This window comes from Diabrotica undecimpunctata, chromosome 2 (genome assembly GCF_040954645.1).
Source record: "Diabrotica undecimpunctata isolate CICGRU chromosome 2, icDiaUnde3, whole genome shotgun sequence".
In the NCBI taxonomy this organism is placed as follows: domain Eukaryota; kingdom Metazoa; phylum Arthropoda; class Insecta; order Coleoptera; family Chrysomelidae; genus Diabrotica; species Diabrotica undecimpunctata.
The window spans coordinates 153,507,857-153,528,528 of record NC_092804.1 but is presented as its reverse complement, the minus strand read 5'-3'; the positions used below and the strand labels follow the sequence as shown (position 1 = coordinate 153,528,528).

At 32.3% G+C, this 20,672-nt stretch overlaps 1 protein-coding gene across 1 annotated transcript; it reads left to right on the top strand.

Moving 5' to 3' along the window:
* The first annotated feature begins 672 nt into the window (after positions 1-672).
* On the top strand, positions 673-18,161 carry LOC140435078 (uncharacterized). Its single transcript, XM_072523776.1, has 7 exons — positions 673-862; positions 1,391-1,557; positions 5,211-5,499; positions 8,650-8,841; positions 15,099-15,346; positions 15,662-15,801; positions 17,713-18,161. Exons 1-7 carry the CDS (start codon positions 837-839, stop codon positions 18,112-18,114), a joined length of 1,464 nt encoding a protein of 487 aa, XP_072379877.1. The 5' UTR covers positions 673-836; the 3' UTR covers positions 18,115-18,161.
* The last annotated feature ends 2,511 nt before the right edge of the window (positions 18,162-20,672 follow it).

The following is a 20,672-nucleotide window of genomic DNA, read 5'->3' as shown; positions in this document are numbered from 1 at the left end:
TTTCGTAGTTATCTGGTGTGCTAGTGGCTGGTTGTATATTTTGAATGCAATGTGAAGGCTATGTGGGTGGCTGCAGACATCTTCTGTGGTGTAGTCACTGTAAACACAAACACGGTATAATCGTATTCGTACAATCAGTATAGAGATTTACGAAATAGAACATGTCCTATTTTTCTTATTTATTTATTTGACGTGAAATCAATCAATTCAGTGTCACAAAGGTCACTGTGTAGATTTTGCGTCTCAATAGGAATTTTCATAAGAAAATATTGTCATTTTTTTCGAACAGACATTTTGTAAACAAACATGTTAGGTTATAGTTATACTATAAAAATATAGATAATTAAAATAAAAAATACCAAAGAAAGTCTAGTTATTAAAAAAATAAGGTGCCACAATTTGTAAATCATTTTTTTAATTAATTATTATCATGATATCTGGACGAAAAGTAACAACAAAGATGTGTTTTATGGTATACATAATATTAACTAAAATAACTTTATTAAATAAATATTTCTTTATAAATTTTAAACCAGTATGTATAATAAATACGTCATTGTACGAAAAAAATGACGGCGGATGAAAAGTTCTATTATCTATGGAGTTTATAGTTTGTATGTCAATTGTCATTGTAAAAATAAATAAACAGCAAATCCCTGAGTGCTGAGTGACAGCACAGTGAGAGAGTGAGTGAGATAGTGAGGAGTTAATGTTAATCCTTAAAAACCCTAAATTTGTAATTTTGTAGATGTGCTTTTTGTTAAAAGTAAAAATAATACAAAACATTCATTTAATCAATAATATCCAGCTGTAAACCTGCCAAGTGAAATGAAAAGATGGCTAGCAGGAATAACAATCAACGGTAAGTACTTCTATATAAATTTAAACAACTTTAGTTTTTCTGCTTATACTAGCCAGTGGAAAATTGGATGCGTAAAAGCTAGGTTTTACAAAATTTTTGCCTTAATTCTTGAACTTCAAATACAGAGAATTACGAAACCTATGGCTATTGAAGGCCACATAAAAGCTTTCAATATTATTCTTAGTGTGTTCAAAATTTATCAAAGATGAGTGAGATTTATTATAAGTAAAACCTGCCTGTCATAGGTAGTATTGGTATAAACCAATTATCTGTGGTCATGTTTTAGTCAAATATATATTGTATCCAACAAAGTTGGCAAAAAAATGCCTGTTTGTGTAATATCTTCATCTCTAAGTCTGTATTAAACTAATATATAATCAGCTCCTGTTCAGATTTGACTTCATACAAATAATCTAGGTATTCCCTATGAAATAAACTACATATTCTAAAATAAGGTAGTCTGTATTAAGTGTTTAGTGTTTAAGGTCTAAATCAAGCAGTTTATTTAATTCTATTTTGTAATTTTAGTTCTAAGCATAACTATGGACTTCTTGCCAATGTGTCTACTACTGAATTGGAATCTATACGAGTAGGCATCAAAAGAAAAACTTTTACTGGAACTCAATCATCAGCACCCATTGAAAGAAGCTTGGGTGATCCAAAATCCATTATTCCTCTGGTTCACTTTGGAAAGGGTAAACAGTATAAAACAAATTTATTTAATTTGTTGAGGTGAACTTACTTTACTTACTTTATTGATACTTCTTTACTAATTCGACTTTGATAAGTCTGTGACGTTATCAAACTAGAGCAAGATAATTTAGAAAGATATCCTCAATTGATTATATACATTTGAATTATATGACCAATTTTAACTTATGCTGACTTAACTTAGTGCTTGTGTTTGTGTCTGATATTTCATTTCACATTGACATAATTCCTAAAAGAACTTAAAATCTTGTAAATTATATTTAGAAAGGATAAAATTGTTTGGTTTTCTTAGATACTTCTGGTATAGTCGGTTCGCTATTTCCAGTCCGAACTGTAGTGAATTTAGTAATCATTTTTTTGTGAAGTTAGTTACTTTTTGACAGACTAAAAGTGGCTGGAAATTACTATACAACCAAGCACACATACTCATAGCCAATATTAATAGTAAACAAACTAAATAGTAAAAAATATAGAAGTTAACAAATTACTGACAATCAATATTTATTTATCTGCACCATATAATAAATAGTTATGTTAAATTATAACAACTGAAATATATTTTTTAAATATGTACTAAGTACTCAAAATTGTATGGGTTTAGTATACACTTCCACTATTTATACTAATTCTTCTTTTTTTAATGAAAGAAGTCTGTAATAAAAGTTTATTTAAGCTTTTAATACTGTGAGCTAGGAACTTTTGTGTTGTAGGTTTCCAGCCATGAATCTGTCAAAATATGCCAGAGTTGAGCTAATGGACCTTATACTGTTGTGTTAAAAAATGGATAATGATCATCTTATTCTTTGTTTATTTGTTTATTTTTGGTACATCTAAATTTTTGCATCTTTTAGGCATTCAATTTTGGTGAATATAGGTGTGTCTTTAACAACGTTCCACCAATTTTTCCCTCCCTCTAGGACTGTTTTTATTTATGTGGATTTCCCATGAGATCTAATATTTTCAGTTCTTTTTCATTGATTTTTTAACACAGTTTATTTTGATTCACATATATTTAAAAATATAAGTACTCACTCTTTAGCCACTTAAGTGTAATGATATTTATATTATTCAACTGTAAATATTTACTTTTCCCTTCATTGATTGTTCCTATATAATTCAACACTCTCTTATATAGATATAGATTTGTTTAACATATTTTATTTTTATCTTTATCTCTTCTTTAATCTTGTATTTTTTACTTTTTCTCTTACTGTTGTAAGTATAGCTGTATGTATTATTATACTGATATCTGTTCAAATAATGATTTAGTACTTAGATGCATGCTTATGTTACACTTCTAATTTAAGTCATCAAAAAGTTTCTGCATTCTAACTATAAATGTTAATACAGCTGGCAATATATATTTTATTTAGATTGTCAGTAAGTTATAGTTGGTCATATGATTATTTAAAATATTAAAAATATTGATAACACTTTGTGTAGCCAATAAGCAAGCTTACACACTAATAACAAAATTCAAACACTCCTTAAGTTCAATGGCTTAATATGGAGGCATATTGACAAAAACAAGCTAACCAATAGTATAAAAAGATATGATAAAGACAGAGTGAAAGTGTAACAATTAAGGAAGCTTTCACATTGTATAAAAGAATGGAATTAAAGAAACATAAGATGTGATAAAATAAAAATAGGTTTAAAATATCTAAAAGCGATCAAGATCAAAAGAGCACTATGATATAATGGTAAAAAGTATTCCTGGTGATAGTAAATTGAGCAAAAATCACAAAATATGTCAGGGAGATAAACCCATTTTAAGTAATTTTGTTGACAACTGTTAAACTCAAATTTTCATAAGCAAGATCAAAAATACTAATTCTTCAATATGTGCATAGACTATGTAATCAAGTCTAAATTTTATGCATATACCCATTGCAAATATTACATATTCTTCTGAAGCTACTGTCTTGTAGCATTTTTATATTATTTATTATCTTAAATGGGGATTAACTACATACAATTTATTGTCTGGGAGATCATATAGATGTTATATTTTTGATCATACAAATGAAAAAAAAAATTAAAGAGTAAAATATGATGTCAAAAACTGTGATATCATTAGGAATATAAATTATATAATTGTTTTGATATTGTTATATTAAAAATCTTCATTACAGGAAGAAGGTAAATGGAATTCACCTTTGTATCTATATGTTCTAAAATGTTGTAATTGTTTAGAAATAATTTTTTAAAGTAATATTTTCAATTAAATGTTGCTTTTCATTCAATTGGCATTTTAGGAAACTATTGGCAATGTTTTTATCTAAATTTAAATTACTCATTTGGCAAGAGTACTGCTCAAACCTAATTTGTAATTTAAGCTGCACATTCAAAAATTTATCAATTATAAATTTACAAGAAAATTGAAAATTCGCCCGAAAAAACAGAAATTACATCTATCAAACAATAAAGAAGATCTAATACTAAAATATTGTTTATATTACTCTTTGTTTGTTTAAATGTTTAATTATGTTTTACAGCCATATAGTTTAGGTAAAAGCAAACTAACAAGTCAATTATTGGTTAAAAAGCGGTTGGTTTTATGATGTTATATGATAACTTCATTGGTTTAATACTTCTAAGAGAGCAGAGCCAAAAGTGGAACTACAAAAATTATGTGGTAAGTTATTTTTATTAATTATTGTTTTATAACTCTTATATTTTCATTATTTTATTTTTATAACTCTAATCGTCAACTAGAAAGAACAAAGCGCCAATCTTTATAGGTGTCATTAAACTGTGTCCAAATTATGCAGACTTATACAGACACCATCAATTTTTATGTAATCACAAGTCAAACAATACTATGCACAGTACAATTATTATTGTTTGTATATTTCCTGCTGTCAAATTTCATCGCAAATGTAAGAAGTCTGTTAGCATTTGCAAATGTAGTCATGAAGCAGTTATCCATCCATCCTGTGGCTCCACATACCAATTTGAGCCCTGGCCTCCCTCATTCTCTAGCCATTCTCCTCCATGATCAACTGCCAAGGATATTTCTGGCACCCTCATCCACTTCATCCTCCCATTCTGTGTCTTTCAATACGTCTCTTCCCCTGCATTTAATTATAAGTATTTATATTTATAAGTATTTAAGTGAGATTAGGTTATTTATGACACCATTGAAACACTATTCATATTTATTTTGATATTTCTCTACTATCAAAAATTGTGAGAGGTAAAGTATTTTAATTTTTTTAAAATATAGGTTCTGGCAGCTCTGCAAGATTACTTTAGAGGAAGAAAATCAATAACTAATTTTTTTAACTTTAAATAAAAGTCTAGTTTACAATATTATGATACTTTTAATAACTTAATATGATTTGTATTCGTAATAACATGCATAATGGTAAAAAAGTCAAAATTTAAACTAGGACCTTTTAATTTGTTCTTTATTTAAAATATTCGCCAGATTTTTTGTAAATGAAATTCATTAATTATAAAGATCATAACATGAAGCAATTTAACCAAGAAAGAAGATCAATGCGAAGAAAAAAGAAGAATGAAGTCATAAGAAGATACTTTTGCTAACCTTTTACCTAAACTTTATTTATTACTTAATTAAGTAATTATTATTTTGTTAAATTACATCAAAACACATTACCAACATTTTCAGATAATAAACGTATATCAAGATCAATTTTTGATCGAGAAGGCATCGTCGTCAACAAAGAAGAAGAACAGCCCGTTGGTAGAAAAAAAACCGAACATTCCAAATCTCGTAGTTACAGTAGATCCGATTCTAGAAGCCCCTACTCAAGGCGGCATTCGAGGAGCAGATCGAGAAGTCGAAGTAGAAGGAGTGTAGATAGACTTGTAAATAAACATAGAAGTATTGATAGAAGCAGAAGGAGAGACAGAAGCAGCGAAAGAAAATATAGTAGTAGAAGCTCAGATAGAGAAAGGTAAATTCATGAAAACATTATTGTGATGCATTGATTAAAAATATTGTATCTATGTTTGTTTTTGGATATATTTTAGCATCGACTATCAAGCCTTTTCAGTCAGGTCAGAATCTTTTTTTATTTTAGTTTTATGAAAAAAAGTTATTCTTTTTAAAAAGTTCTGCACGTTCTAAAACCTAGAATACAATCATCAGATATTAAATTGTTTCAGTCATATACAGTCTGTCCCAACACCTTCTTTCAGTGCTTCACTAATTTTGACAAAATATAGTATTTTAAGAATGTCGAGAATTATTGCATGTCATTTTAGTTAAATTTGACAGTTGCAGGATCGTAATCCCTCTTTTTCTAATTGAAAATAATTTAATAATTTTAATATTAGTCTTTGTTCTTTCTCGATATATCTCGGCATATTTAAAATATTTTTATGGCAATAAATACAAAATTAAATTTTCACTGTAAAATGTCTGATAATACTAACCTGGAATGACAATTATTTTATCAGTTGACGTTGTGAAAGTACTGTCAAGATCGAGACCTACTGCGTCAAATTATATTTATGCCCATCATCGATTGGATATCTATTTAGCGTATTCTAAACTCCAACCAATTATACACCCGTAAGTAGAATTAGCTTTAAGATAAATAATTTTCTAAGTTCTATGTATAATAATCACAGACTCGCGTTTTTTTCTGTCACTTCTAGCTTAATGTGTTAGAGAGAATTCGATCAACTATGACGCACTGAAAGAAGGGTTTGGGACGAACTATACGCGATTTGTCAAAAAATATGAATTGTGGATATTATTAACGCTAACATTGCTCGCTGACAGCATTGCTCGCCTCAGGCACAGTAGAGGAAACTATAAGGAGCCGCTCTGCATTCAGTAGGTCTCAAGTCCAACTTGACAAAGTTGTCAAGTGGTGCAACAAATGGAGAGTTGCGCTCAACTCTACCAAGACACAAGCCATCCTCTTCAGATACCCGGGTTCCAGGATCGATGAGGATGGTAACCAGTTGGAGTTCTACTGATCTAGACTCCCTTTCCAGAGTTCAGTCAACTACTTTGGTGTTCAATTTCAGAGGAACCTTAATTGGGAGACTGAGCTTAACCTCATCCTTAACAGGGTAAGAGGAAGGGCTAGACTCCTTGGAGCTATAGCTGGAAAATCTTCGGGGGCACACAGCAAGACTCTCCTCCACACATATAAAACGTACATCAGACCAATTATTGAATACAGGGCGGTTCTTTTCTCCCTACTGAACAACCGTCAACTAAACGCCATTATGGCCACTGAAAGAAAGATCATGAGAAGGCGAGCTGATTTTCCGTCAGCAATCATACACCAACTGGCAAACATCCCAACAATCTAGAGCAGGATCCGAACTCTCGGCAAAAGATACACACATACTCACTAGGCATCCCGTTAGAAAAGTTACCTTCCTTCCGGCCAAACTTTGAAACTTGGCTGGAAACGAACTTCCTGATGAATGAGTACTTCAACATCCTAGAAGCGACGCCCCTAAGATACCGTAGATACTAACTATCTACACGCCAAAAATGCTCTACCGAAAACATAACACGTACAGCTGGTAACATGCTAAGGTATGTCCTCCTAACTGCATGACTCATAGACCAACACCTCCTCTACTAACACCAATACGCACCACTAAACAACACCAACAAACCCCTGACTGACTACTGCTTCTAAGCACCACTACTCATCAACCTCTACTCCAAACACACACAAACTCGCAATCGTAGACTGACGTTTGCTTTTACCACTTCTCTCCCTGGCCAGGGAGTCCTTACCTTGAAGAGGCGCACCGAATAAGCGAAGTCTAAATAGCATGTCTTCAATTAAATTCAACGCTTACATAAAATTCATATTTTTTGACAAACCGCGTATATGCCTGAAACAATTTAATATCTGTCGATTGTATTCTAGGTTTTAGAACATTCAGAACTTTTTATAAAGAATAACTTTCTTGCATAAAATTAAAAATAAAAAGGTTTTCCATATGCTCCAATTAAGTCTTCACCTAATTTAGTTGTAGTGGGTTTTAAATTTGTTTGTTTATTTACGTAATTACTAATTGCTTATACGTACCAGAAAGGTATACCTCTAAATAATCAAGTTTTATTTATATAAAGTCGCACCTGTTTTCATTCCGAAAAGGGATTACGCCACCATGTGACATTGTAGTCCGTTGTAAGGAACCTTTTTTCCAATAATATGTTCTTTGAAAATATCATACGAAAGTTAGATGTAAATGCATAACTTCGATTATTTGGTAAACATATTTTATATGTCACAACAAGAAATTAAACAAAAATCAATAAAACATGTTTGAATGACGCAACAGAGCAGTAAAATATTATATATAAAGATGTCTCGTAAAATATTCCTGCTTACCTGGTCCACTAGTAATAAAGTTATCAGAATCCCAAACCGGCTATGGTGTACATGATTTGTACTATGGAAACATTAAGTTATGCCTTACTGTGCTGAAAATTCGCCTGAGTACAGTCATTGTATTGTTCCAAAGAATTCGCCAGCTTTCCAAGGCATCGCTTAGGTTGGCGCAACACTTTTGCCCCATATCATGCATTCGTGCAATAGTAGCAGTATAAATCTCGCCATCTGATGAGCAAGTTGGTGGTGCTGCTGTCTGCTGATTTGCTGATTGATTATGGTGCAGGTGGGTGTGTGCATGCGTTCATGTTCAATCAATAAATCTACAGGCAACGACATAACTGCAACCGCTGTGTCATATTCTGAATTAATACGCGGGTGTTTATTTGGTTATATCTTATGAACACTTGACCTATACATTAATAGAACGTTCCTCATTCAGTCTGTCAACAAGAGTTGGTGTTGCCTGTATTAGAGGAAGCGAAAAACCACATAACATTTTAACTCCCACGAAAAAGTAATTCTGCAATAATTTATACAATCACTTAGATGCTATGATAAAAGAAGCCAGGAAAGCTATTGAATAATAAAAATTATCTTGTCTGTGTAGAAATAATTCCAATTATTTTCAAAAATTTACTTTAACGCAATTTCTCGTTTCACATTCATGTATACTATTCGTAACCACAAACTTAAATATAATTCTAAACACTTCACAATTTTGAATTTCAGAAGTAGAGATAGAAGACGAAGTGCAGATAGGGGTAGATCTCCTAAGAAATATGAAAAACGCAGATCCCATTCCAGAGATCGAGATAGTCATCGTGAGAGGAAAAAATCTATTACCCCGTTAAGACCAGGTGAATATCGTCCTAACCATCCAGATCTTTTAAAGAGACGATCCAGGGAGAGGGAGGGATATAAGTAAGTAATAGTAGATTATACCACGATTCAATAATGATTATTATTATTCCTGAGGAATATTTATGAACTGAGCCTAGTTAGCACAGATGAAGTTATTATTCCTTTAGAATAATAGCCATTATTGCAAGTAATATACTATACTTTATCTAAAACGTACTATTTATGGTGAAATTTCTGACAATTTTGGTCTTGGTAGATATTGTTATTAATAACTCTATTTGTAAATCCTTCAATGCTTCTATATCTGTACCAATGCTGTTCAATATTTTTGAACATGATCTGGACATAGCTGTTCAAAAAACAAGGCAAAATGTAGTACCCAGGAATAACATCCTTAGAAAACTCGAATGGGACGATGTGGCACAAACCCTACAGTTCTCAAGAGAACAGCAGAAGTCCTGTGTTACTCGGTAGGGGAATATGCTTGTCCGATGTTTAGCAGATCTGTACATGTTAGACAGGTAGATGTAATCTTAAACGAAACATGCCAAATAATTACCGGATACATGAAACCTACATCGCTTCCGTGCCTCTATAGAGCCGCGGTCTTCGCCCCTCCACAAGCATGTCGAAAGGCCGCATAACACATCGAAAGATTCAAACAAGTGTTCGGCGATAGACACCCACTGTATGGAGCACCACTAAACGAAAAGTCTAGATTGAAATCAAGTAAAGGTTAATCAATCCTAATCGAAGATCAAGGAAATATCACGATGATCCTGGCGGCACACACCTTAACTATAAAAGTCACTAAACAGAATGAGAACAGATGTTGCCCTTGTTAAAACAAATAAAATCAGATTGGGTAGGATCATGGACGTATAAACATAGATGGACCCAGCAATAAGATACCTTAAACACACACTGTTTTGAAGCTTCGATATTCCTGGACAAGGGGGTAAAGGGGAGTAAAACGGGTATCGATAGACTGTGATACTTCCTCAATGAGCATAAGCGTGCTTGAATTTTTACTCGCGGGGATAATTATTCAGACGTTAATAATTGGAAGTAGTAATAATGTATAAAAACACGTTTTTATAGAAAAAATAAAATACAATTTTATTTGCTTTAAAATTAATACAATAAAATATAGTTGAGCTCAAGTTAATTTTTTAATAGATATCAAATAATCCTACGATAAAAAAAAACAATTAAAAATATACATTTGTCAAATTTAAGTACATACCTATATTTATTGATAATTGTATTAAAACATATTTTTTAAAATTGTGACAAATTTGTTTTAATACAATATGAATAGATTCCTCGTAGTAAGGGTTTCTGCTACAAAAATATTTATTGATCATTCCAAAGCTGGCATTTGACATAAAATTATTTGCAAATATACCTACTTATTAAAAAGTAGGCGTGAAAATGTATAAATTATTGGAAAGCTATTTACCGAACAGAAATATTAAAGTAAAAATGGTAAATAGACATAATAGAAGACATTGGTATAGAAATAAATTTTTATTGATTGCGAAATAAAACAGTCTTAGTAAGAACGCTTCTTATGCGCACGGTCTTAGCATCTAAAGTAGTCCTCATTTCATAATGAATTCCAATTTTAAAATATTTCTCAAGAACCAATTTTAAAAGTTGTATAGAGTGACCATCGCATCGATTGCATCTTCATCATACATATGGTCACCAAAATGCTCATAGATTGATTTTGGGACATTTTGTATGGTTTTATTAATCAAAATATTCATAAGGTTTTTAACTAGTCTGTTGTAGATATTTATAGTTTTATTAAAAAATCTGAAATATTTTTCAGCTTCCTTACAAGTTTAAATAACCAAAAAGGATGCTTTTGAAAGGTTTTTTTATACTGTTTTCTCTGTTGAAGTTTAGAGTAAGTTTCATCATTAATCAATATTATTTGGAAACCTACATAGAAAAATAAATGAGTTTTATTCATTTCACTAATTTATTGTTAATTCATGAGAAATATTAAATTAAAAAGCTACTAAACAGATCTTTTTAATCAGATGATGTCTACTTACAATTTAAAAATGTCTATACTAATTTCATGAACTAATATCTTGTTCAATACATTAATTAATATGAATAAACCCAATGGTACGCCTATGAAAGACATATTTTAAAATGTAAACACACAGGCTTCCTCAGTTCCTCATCTTAAATAATGTAAACAAACAGTACTTACAAATTAAATGAGACATTGGGATGTAAATATTTCGTTTTTTTTTTGCAAATGCAAAACTGTAGCACCATTATTATAATTTGTTTATTTCAATATTTACAAATATCACTTAAAATACAGCCAAAATATCGAAAAACAACTTTTCCTCATCTTGGGTAAAAAGTAAACAAACATGGACATGACATGGAACAGCATTTGAAGTTTGACGTAGAGCCATAAGACAGAGAAATGTAAACACCGTTGCCATTAATAAATAGGTTTCAGTGCTTCTACATATAAAATAATTGGTTGATATCTGTTATACGCTATTATTAAATGATATGCACACTATGTGCACATTTGATGTTTTAATTACAATTAAATATATTAATATAAGTAATAAATTATTATTTTGGTTTGATAGCACCTGTAGAGTATAAAATAAATATAGTAATATTTTCAGCGATACGTGAATAAGATATTTTAATAAAAAAATGTGACAACATTTGAAGGTGCTGAGAATGTGACCTAGTCAAATAATTTTGGCTTCACATTTTTATGTAAATAACTGAGTCCATCTGTGTTTATACGTCCATGGGTAGGATCAACACACAGGACTCACTAAGCGAATGCGGTGAAGTTCAGAACATGAAACACCTACTGAAGTGCAGACTATGCCCTTTTAGATGCACCCTCGAAAAATAGTGACATGCCAGCAACAATGCCATAACTGGAGTGCGATACCTTTTTTAAATGGAATGCTATCTACAGTGTTTGATTCTTGGTAGGCTAACCTTTGGCAGATTTAGATATTTTCCTATTTTGCGGGTTATTTAAGAATCGCTTGACTTTTAAATTATATTCATGTTTCTAATTGCTACTCCTTTCAATTGTGTCAGTTTTCATCTCTTAAATTTCTTTCCGACATCGCCGTAAAGATGCCCTTCACCATGTGGTTGCTGGTCTTCCTCGTTTTCGTTTTTCTGGGGGGTCCATTCTTTGGGGATTCTTCTTTTCTCCATTAATCGTACGTGTCCTTTCAATACTAGTTGCTGTCTTTCGATATCATCTATGACTGTTCTTTCTATTCCCATTATGGGAATGTGGTCGTTACTTTGAATTTACTAAATCTTGAAAAGTGAATATTTTTAGCCAAAAATCAGGCAGGTACACTTTTTCCTTGAATGATGGGTCAACTCTCGCTAGAAAAGCTTGGTTATTGGGCCTTTTTTTATTGGGTTTTTTACATATAGATTTACATTTTTTACATATACATCTGAATTTGGCAATGTATTTCTTGATATTATCACTAGTTATATTATAAGGCAATTATATTTATATTATATTCATATATCATTATATATAAGGCATTAATCGCCGAGAAAGAGGACGAGCTCCAAAGATTAACACACATCTTCAATACAACAGCCAAGAAATACAATATGATAATATCAGCAGAAAAAACCAAATGTATGACAACATCTAAATACCTACTACGATGTCAAATCGAAATTGATGGGAAAATAATAAAGCAGGAAGCAAGGTTTAGATATCTGGGAATAGATATAACTAGTTACGGAGATGTTGAAGAAGAAGGCCGACAACAAAGCTTAAAAGCAAGTAAAGCGGCGGGATCTCTTAATGACACAATCTGCAAGAACAGACACCTAAGACACGACATAAAAACAATAATCTATAAAGCCGCAGTTAGACCTATATTAACATACACTGCGGAGACAATACCTGACACATCTAGAACCAGACGACTACTAGAAACAACAGAGATGAAAATACTCCGACGAATATCAGGGAACAGTCTGTTGGATAGGGAGAGAAGCGAAAACCTAAGAAGAGCATGCAATATAGAAGACATAAATGGATGGGTAACAAAACGAAAACAGGAGTGGAACGAACACATTAGTAGAATGGCAGAGGATAGGATAGTACGAACAGCACGAGATAAGTCACCAAATGGACGAAGAAGTATTGGCAGACCAAGAAAAAGATGGTGCTATAATTTAAACAATTTAGGAGGCTAATATTGAAGAATAAACAGACTTTAAAGTCTACATACAAGAGGGAAGGAGAAGAAGAAGACATTATAAAGTTTGATATCAAAAACCCAATTTTTTTCCAACTTTATCAGTACATTAAATGCATTATCTTCCAACTCACTTTCAACAGTTGTGCTGTTGTTTCTTTGTTTAGGTGGACCGTCGAGGAGTCTGCTACAGGATTATAATCTTTTAGAATCGTTTTCGTCTCCAAAAAGAGTGTAACGTTCATCAATTGTCTGCTTGGTCCGTTCCATGAATTAGATCTAGTAAGACATAGAATCGTCTGTTTTACAGCAATTCCTCAACAATTCTTACTACGTGGTAATCTTTGGACGTATCATAAAGTTTTAATTGAGTATCGTAACAACTTTATATGATTCACTGTATTGTAGGCGAAGCTTAGAAGCAAGTCATGTTATTTATTTATTTTCTTATTCCCCTCCTATGTGTTCTGTGTGGTTGAGAATTTGGCTAGTGCATGATTTACCTGATCTGAACCCAGCTTGTTATGGTGTGAGATTCTGATCTATTATGTTTCCTATGCGATTTAGAATCAGTTTTTTTTTTCAAGTTTTTTAGTTGTTCCACAGACTGTCTTGTCATATTATCAACACTGTCTTGCCATTCATCATTGATAGCGTGGCTTAGTTTTTTAATTGAAAAATGTGGCTGTTGACAGTTTCTTTTAGATCAGAGCTTCTTATTATTTTTTATTTTCCATGATCTTTTACTCGGCCATCCGTTTAGTAGGACTGGTGAGTTGAGCTTGAACTATCTTACTATGTGTCAAATTCATTTTGTTCAAGGCATTTATCTACTTTCGTTGCTTTGCTGCTGAGTATTTCCAAGAGTGCTGTTTCACATACTGTAATTTCTTCGTTTGAATGGATTTTCATTATATAATTTTTCGTATTTGGTCAGAATGGTTTTTGATTCCCCGGAAACGCTTGGTATAAAGAACTGTCTGCAACCTCCTCTAGCTATATGTCGCCTCGATATTCTCTTTACTATCTCTACAAAGATATTGTAGTGCTCTGGCCTACTTGGCCTTTTTGAAGGATAATCTTCTATAAAAGGGAATTTTAATTCTTATTGCTGCCTGCACCTGTATTCATGTGGTTTTATGTTGGATCTTTAGAATTGGTTCATAGGCAGTCGGGGATGTTGGAGCTTACAAGACATTTGTCTGGGTTGTAGATTCGCTTTCAGATTTGGCTGGTAAAGAAGCAGGGCAACTTTGAGTTTAACAATAAGGCTAAGTTATTGGCTTCTGTTTACTCCTTCAACAAACGTCCTTTATTATATTATCCGTTTCATTGTATTCCCAAGAGATACTGTGGTTTTTTAAATCACTCACTACGATGATATACGTTTTGTGTTGTTCTGTCTGATAATAGTACCAACAGATCCCATTGGAAATATTGCACTACCGTACTTGCATATGCGTTTCTATGGATTTCCTTGTGGTACAAAATTCTCAATTTTTGGTTCTGCTGAATACGGTCAGAATATAGTGCTTGTTCTTTGTCAGTTCTTCGATATTTAGGTTAACAATTGTCAGATTTGGCTCTGAGAAGAGTTTTGAAAGATGCGCCTACCTTTCTTTCTTCCACTAGGTGGAATCCTACAAATAAATTGTAAATGTGTACATCTTTCGTCAATTCTCCCTACATGTCCGTAAAATATTTATTGATTGGCTCATAAGTTTATTCAAAATAAAATTTAATAGTGTTGATGATACTTAGCATCTGTTTCAGGTTTCAGTTTTTTATTAGTTGTGAATCCATTTGTTAATAAAAAAAATATGTATGTTTGAATTCTCTCCCTAGTATGGGATAATACCCGTTAATATATTCAATATGATTAATACGTTTTTATTTCCAGTGGCATGCAAGGGCAAAACTATATGAGAATTTGTACAGATGCTTATTAAATACAAAAAAGTTCCCATATATTATTGTCGTTTGTGTTGAACGTTATTGTTATGTATTTTATTCGTAATAACATATTTTGAATATTGAAAATAAACCTACTAATACTAATTTTCGTGTTAGATCTAGACGTAGTAAATCACTTTCTACTGACGGACCTTCTACTTCACGAAAGCGATCGCCATCATCTCCCAGGAGAAAATCACGATCCCCGCAGCGATCGTCTAAAAGGAGGCGAAGCTCCAGGTCACCTGAACGATATGAAAGAAAGAGTAGATCTTCTTCTCCCAAACATTATGGATCAGCTCAATATGATAGATATTCTCGACGAAAAAGTAGATCTCCTCGACCAAATGATTTCAGCCCTAGAGGTGAGTGGTTTTCTCATACATGTGTATGTGTAAAATATAGTGAGTTGATTATCTATAAGTTAATACTAGTATAGTGGAATAATATACAAAATAATACGTTAAGACTTACGTTAAAAATAAAAAAATACATTCAGGATTATCTAGGCTGGAAACTATCTCTGGTTATCAAAAATGTTCTGGTATATTTTTCGATTTTTATCTAAATATCTTTTGTTAATGCTGCAAAAATATCCTAATTAAGAATGAAGTTGTAGTTCTTGCACTATAATTATAAAATAATGTAAAATTTTTTTGATGATTTTATGAATTTTACAGCTAGAAAACGTTATAGTAGGAGTCCTGAATATGACAGAGACAGAAGATATAGAGACCGCAGGAGGACCAGAAGTAGATCGCCAAAATCTAAGGATATGTCTCAATTTAGAGAAGCAGGATTAGATTTTGGTTATTATGAGGTAAATCAATATTTAATCAACATAATTATTAATGTATAGGAGATAAGTTAATCCTCACAATCTTAGGTAAGTTTTTTATTGTAGTAGAATTTGTAGGCTATCGGTTACGAAGCTTATAATACATGACTCATCATCAGGCCGCGTAGGTCTTGGTTTTAACAAAAACAACATGAAACAAAGAATGAACGCCTAATACAAAAAATTAAAATCAAATTTGAAAGAGAGTTGGTGCAATATATACTGTTAGTTAAATGATAACTGTAAAAATTAATTTAGTGAAAGGATGTGTGAGTCACTGAAATATACTACGTAATGAAGTAATGACTTAAAATATTGCCTAGATATGAGACCTTTTGCTGTTTTAGAAGCTCTCTTTGGGTATTATTCTTCTCAAAAGCACTTCATTTGTAATATGGTCTACCCATGGAGTTTTAAGCAATTTTCTAAGACACAACATTTCAAACGCTTCTCCAAAAAAAAGTGACCAGGTCTCGCTACCGTACATTATTATTGGCCATATATAGCATTTTAGAACGTGAATACGGAGACCCAAAGGAGTTTCGCGCTGACAAATGTAGTTATTGAATATGGTAAAAGTATTTCTAGCTATTGCTACTCGTATCTTCATTTCTTCGTCGCAGTCCCATTTACTGTTTTAAGGTAACTCCAAGATATTTAACTGTGCTTGCACGTGGGATTGTCTGCTGATTATCTTTAATTTCGTTCTGGTGATGTTAATGTTGAGACCATTTTCCTCTCCCACTGTATTAATATTATTTACTATCTCTTATAATTCTTCTTTAGGCTGGATGATGATCATGATGATGTTGTCTGCTATGATATTTATATCATCGGCATATCGCAAATTATTTGTGGGAATTCAGTTTATTTTTATATCTTTTTCATTCTGCTGTGCAAGTTGAAAGATCTTTTCTACATAAATGTTACAGCAGATAGTAGAGGATGTAGCCCTTACTTATTTCTACTTGTTGTGTATATAGACTGTTGGAGATCCTTTATTCTGCCTTTTAATTCTAGTACAGCTGTTGGATCATCCTCAGATTTTTTCGCCTGTATTAATACATCATGTCTTACATTGGCAAATGCTTTTTTGGAATCGATAAAGCCAAGAAAGACATCCCTCCTCTGGTCAAAGCATTTTTGCACCAATAATTGCATGCAAAAAGAGCCTTTTGTATTCCTAAACCTTTTTTGAAACCAAACTACTAAACTTTTTGAAACCGTTCTCTCTTCACATTTGTTATAAATCCCAAATGGTTTTCACACTGCATAAGAATATGAGAACAAAACCTGTTAACACCGAATTCAATAGTGTTTCTTTATTTCTTACACCACGAGCAGCTTATGTACCAAATTTCAAGTATGTAGGACTTTTCCTTTAAGAAAAAAGCTTTCTTTCTTTAAAAAAAACCTGTGTTCCAAATTCAAGTCTATGACCTTTCATTCTAGACAAAATAAAAGGATTATTTTTGGCGCTACAATCAATGTACCCAGTTTCAATCCCCAGAAGATCTTTTCCTTTAAGGAATAGGAAAAGCATAAGGATATGAGAAGAGGGAGAGGTAAAAACGTTTTTCAAGAAAAATAAAAGGTATAAGAAAAGTCTTGCTAAATAATGCAGACTACTCAATTACTTTTATAATAATTTGGAAAATTTTATGCTTTTTGAAAACAAAAATTGTTCCATGACAGTTACTGTAATGCGTCCGAACCAAAGGAAGCCGATGGAGTAAGTGTCATAACAGTTAAAATGGAATTTAAGTAGGGAACGCCACAACAATGCTAAAACAACAAAAAAGTTATCGACTTGCAGTAGAATTTTCAAGAATATTGTTGTTGTTTTTGATAAATAACTTTTTTTAATAACTAACAAATTTTTATATATTTTAGGGAATTGCTACTCCAGATCTTTGGTTGCATCCTCATCCTGGAATGATTCGAGGTTACATTCCTCGATTTTATCCTCCTTTTTATCCCCGTGGAATTCCTCCTCACGGCACGCAGGTCATGTTTCCGCCACGTTATCCGATAGTCCCAAATATTATTAGAGGAAAATTGCCAATATACAATAATAGACAAAAACCAAAAATTATACCAGCTACCGAAAGTGATCCGTCAGTTTCTGTTGTTACAAGTAATTATAGCCAAGACGAGACAGAAGGAAGATGTGTTATAGAAGAAGTAAACCATGGAGACGTAAAAGAGGTGCACAAGTCCAAGGATGTTGAGTCTGATCAACATAACGGCAATGAGTCTGAAAATAAAAGCACATCGGAAGTTAAAACCGATTAAAATGTTATCTTTAAGTATTTTTTTTTTAATAAAGTAAGTTGTTCCAGCTTTGAATTTTATTTGTGGAAAGTTATTTTGGATTCTTATCGAATAAGACATCAGTCATTGGTGCGTTCATCAGTTTTCAACGAAAATAAAATGAACTGATTAAATTCATTAGTAGGTTTTGCTTTTACCGTATTGATTTCTTGGTAGTTAAATCCCAGTCACATTTACAGCTGGTTAATACATGCCCGGTGTTTTACGACGAGCTTACAAATCTATATGTCGGAAACTACTTACACGATATATCGCACACACAGAACAACACTGAATTATGGCGAAAAATCGCAAAAACAACTTTTTCACATAACAGCCAAGTTAAAAAAATGCCGCATATACCACAAATACCGGTGTATTTATATCTAATAACATATCCAACAGATGGCGCACTAAGTCTCTGTTCTTGGTGACGGCACGAATAGGCTAATACCACGTATAGGCAATTATTGCGAATTGCAGCTTGTTAGACCTAGAGACCGAACATACAGCGTTTATGCAACAGTTAATTATTTTCAGTTAATATATTGTTGTTGAATAACAGTTGTTGAATTATTTAGTAATAATTCTATATTGGTGATTTTTTTTGTATTATTTTAAAATAATTCAGTATTGTTCTTAAAAAGTAAACATAACTGACATAATGCACTATTAATGGTAGATTTTAATAACATCCTAATTACAATCAAAAATTATAATAAATTATATTTATAACAAAAGGTTTTGTTGTCTACCTTGTCTAGAGTATTGTATGTTCATTTTTCATCTAAAAACCATTCTCAGTAAACTAGACAACAACAGTTTTTATGCACGCTCTGGATGATGATAAAAAAGTATGTATTCAAAAGAGCTCACAGTTGCATTTGTAGCGTAAAGAACAAGACATGCATATATGTATTTATATTTTTATTATAATGAACACAAACAAGAGAAACTAAAAGTTAGTTACCGTATGATACGTCTTGAAGCAGGGCATAACACAAAGTCCCACATCGCAATCAGGACAGTAGTACCTTGATTCGCGCCTAATCTCTTTTCGGATACATCCTTCACACTCTAGTTGGATGAGCTTTTTTTCCTGTGACAGGAACGAAATGTCTGGGAAATGTCGACCGGTAAGTCTAAGTAGGTTTGGAAGCGTTGAAGGTCTTTCTCTTGACACACCTCTATGTTTGTAGCAAACCTCAATCAGTTGCGTTATCAAACCTATTCGAAATTCTAGAAACGTTCCTAGCCCTTCGCTTCTCTATTGTGCTGTACAGTACAAAAACATTCCATTCAGCATGTTCCAAAAGGTGGAAGAATATTTTTTTCTAATACCTCTTTCTACGTTTCCTGGTTACAGGGTAATCAGCAAGATATTGGTCGACGCCACCCATAGTATTGTTGTAGTCTTGAACAACCCTAGGTTTTTTATCTCCTTTCCTCGCCTTTTTTCAGTAACCATTTCGGCATTATGCAGCGTTGACAGCACACAAACCTCCCGTTTATCCTTCAACTTCATTACTATTGCCTTTTCTTTTTGAAACGCGATAACTTCATTATTCTTAAGTTTGTTCTTTATTTTCTGGTTGTAGACCCTTTCTTTGCATTCTAATAGTACCGTGCGAACTGCTAATAAAAGGTCAGTCAGTATATACGAAAAAAGCTACACAAATTATAAAAGAATCTTACCTCAATTCCACCAAAAAGGATACAATAATCAATTTCACAACTAAAACAACTTTGTTAATGCTTCTTTATTTCGTTTCAATGTAAGCTTGTGTGAAGTAAGCTTCACCTTAGTAAAATAATATTACACTAAAAACTAATACTCAAGGAATAAATTAATATCCGCGAGCACTGCAACAACCAAAAGTCAAAAATGGTAAACGCTGCTTCGTCTTCTGCTTTAGTCATTTTGCACCTTGCAACAGATGGCGCGCATGATTTGCAGCTAAGTTGCCACAAACTTGAAACATCATCTTTAACTTAACAATATTGCAGTAAGCAAACTTGCTCTAAGTTTGCGTGCTATCTGGGAGATTTTCATTTTGGCCGTTTTCTTTGCACCTTTCATATAGTAATTAAATATTATACTCCAGACTCACTTATTGTTTATTTAAGTTTTTATTGCGACTCTAATGACTTTCATATCGTTTCAAAGAATCTATAAAACGATAACTGTTTCAATGTCATTTTTACTTTCTTTTTTGGTTTCCATGTTTGCCCCTTTGGTCTTTTTCGGGAAGAATGGTTTTTTATCTTAGTTTATTTACCATATACTCCACGCGGCCTCTACCAATTCCGTCTATAGAAATAAAAGGTTGTTTGCAAATTTTCAATCCCGTATTGTTTGTTTGAATACTGCATTCAATAGTAGATGTCCTTCTTGTGTTCACTTTTCTAGTCTTTTGTTTAATACTATTTTTACGCAAACATCCATAAAGATACGCATTTTGCATATCATAATTCTAAGCTACCAAAATTTAGAAAATATTGTTGCCCGGATAGCTTATCAAAGCATTCAATATTTTAGT

Bases quoted from the DNA above. Each gene is read 5' to 3' on its own strand.
- LOC140435078 (XM_072523776.1), top strand. From the start codon at position 837: ATGGCTAGCAGGAATAACAATCAACG. The intron at 5,500-8,649 runs GTAAATTCATGA...TTTGAATTTCAG, and splicing joins AGAAGCTCAGATAGAGAAAG to AAGTAGAGATAGAAGACGAA. The intron at 15,347-15,661 runs GTGAGTGGTTTT...TGAATTTTACAG, and splicing joins AAATGATTTCAGCCCTAGAG to CTAGAAAACGTTATAGTAGG.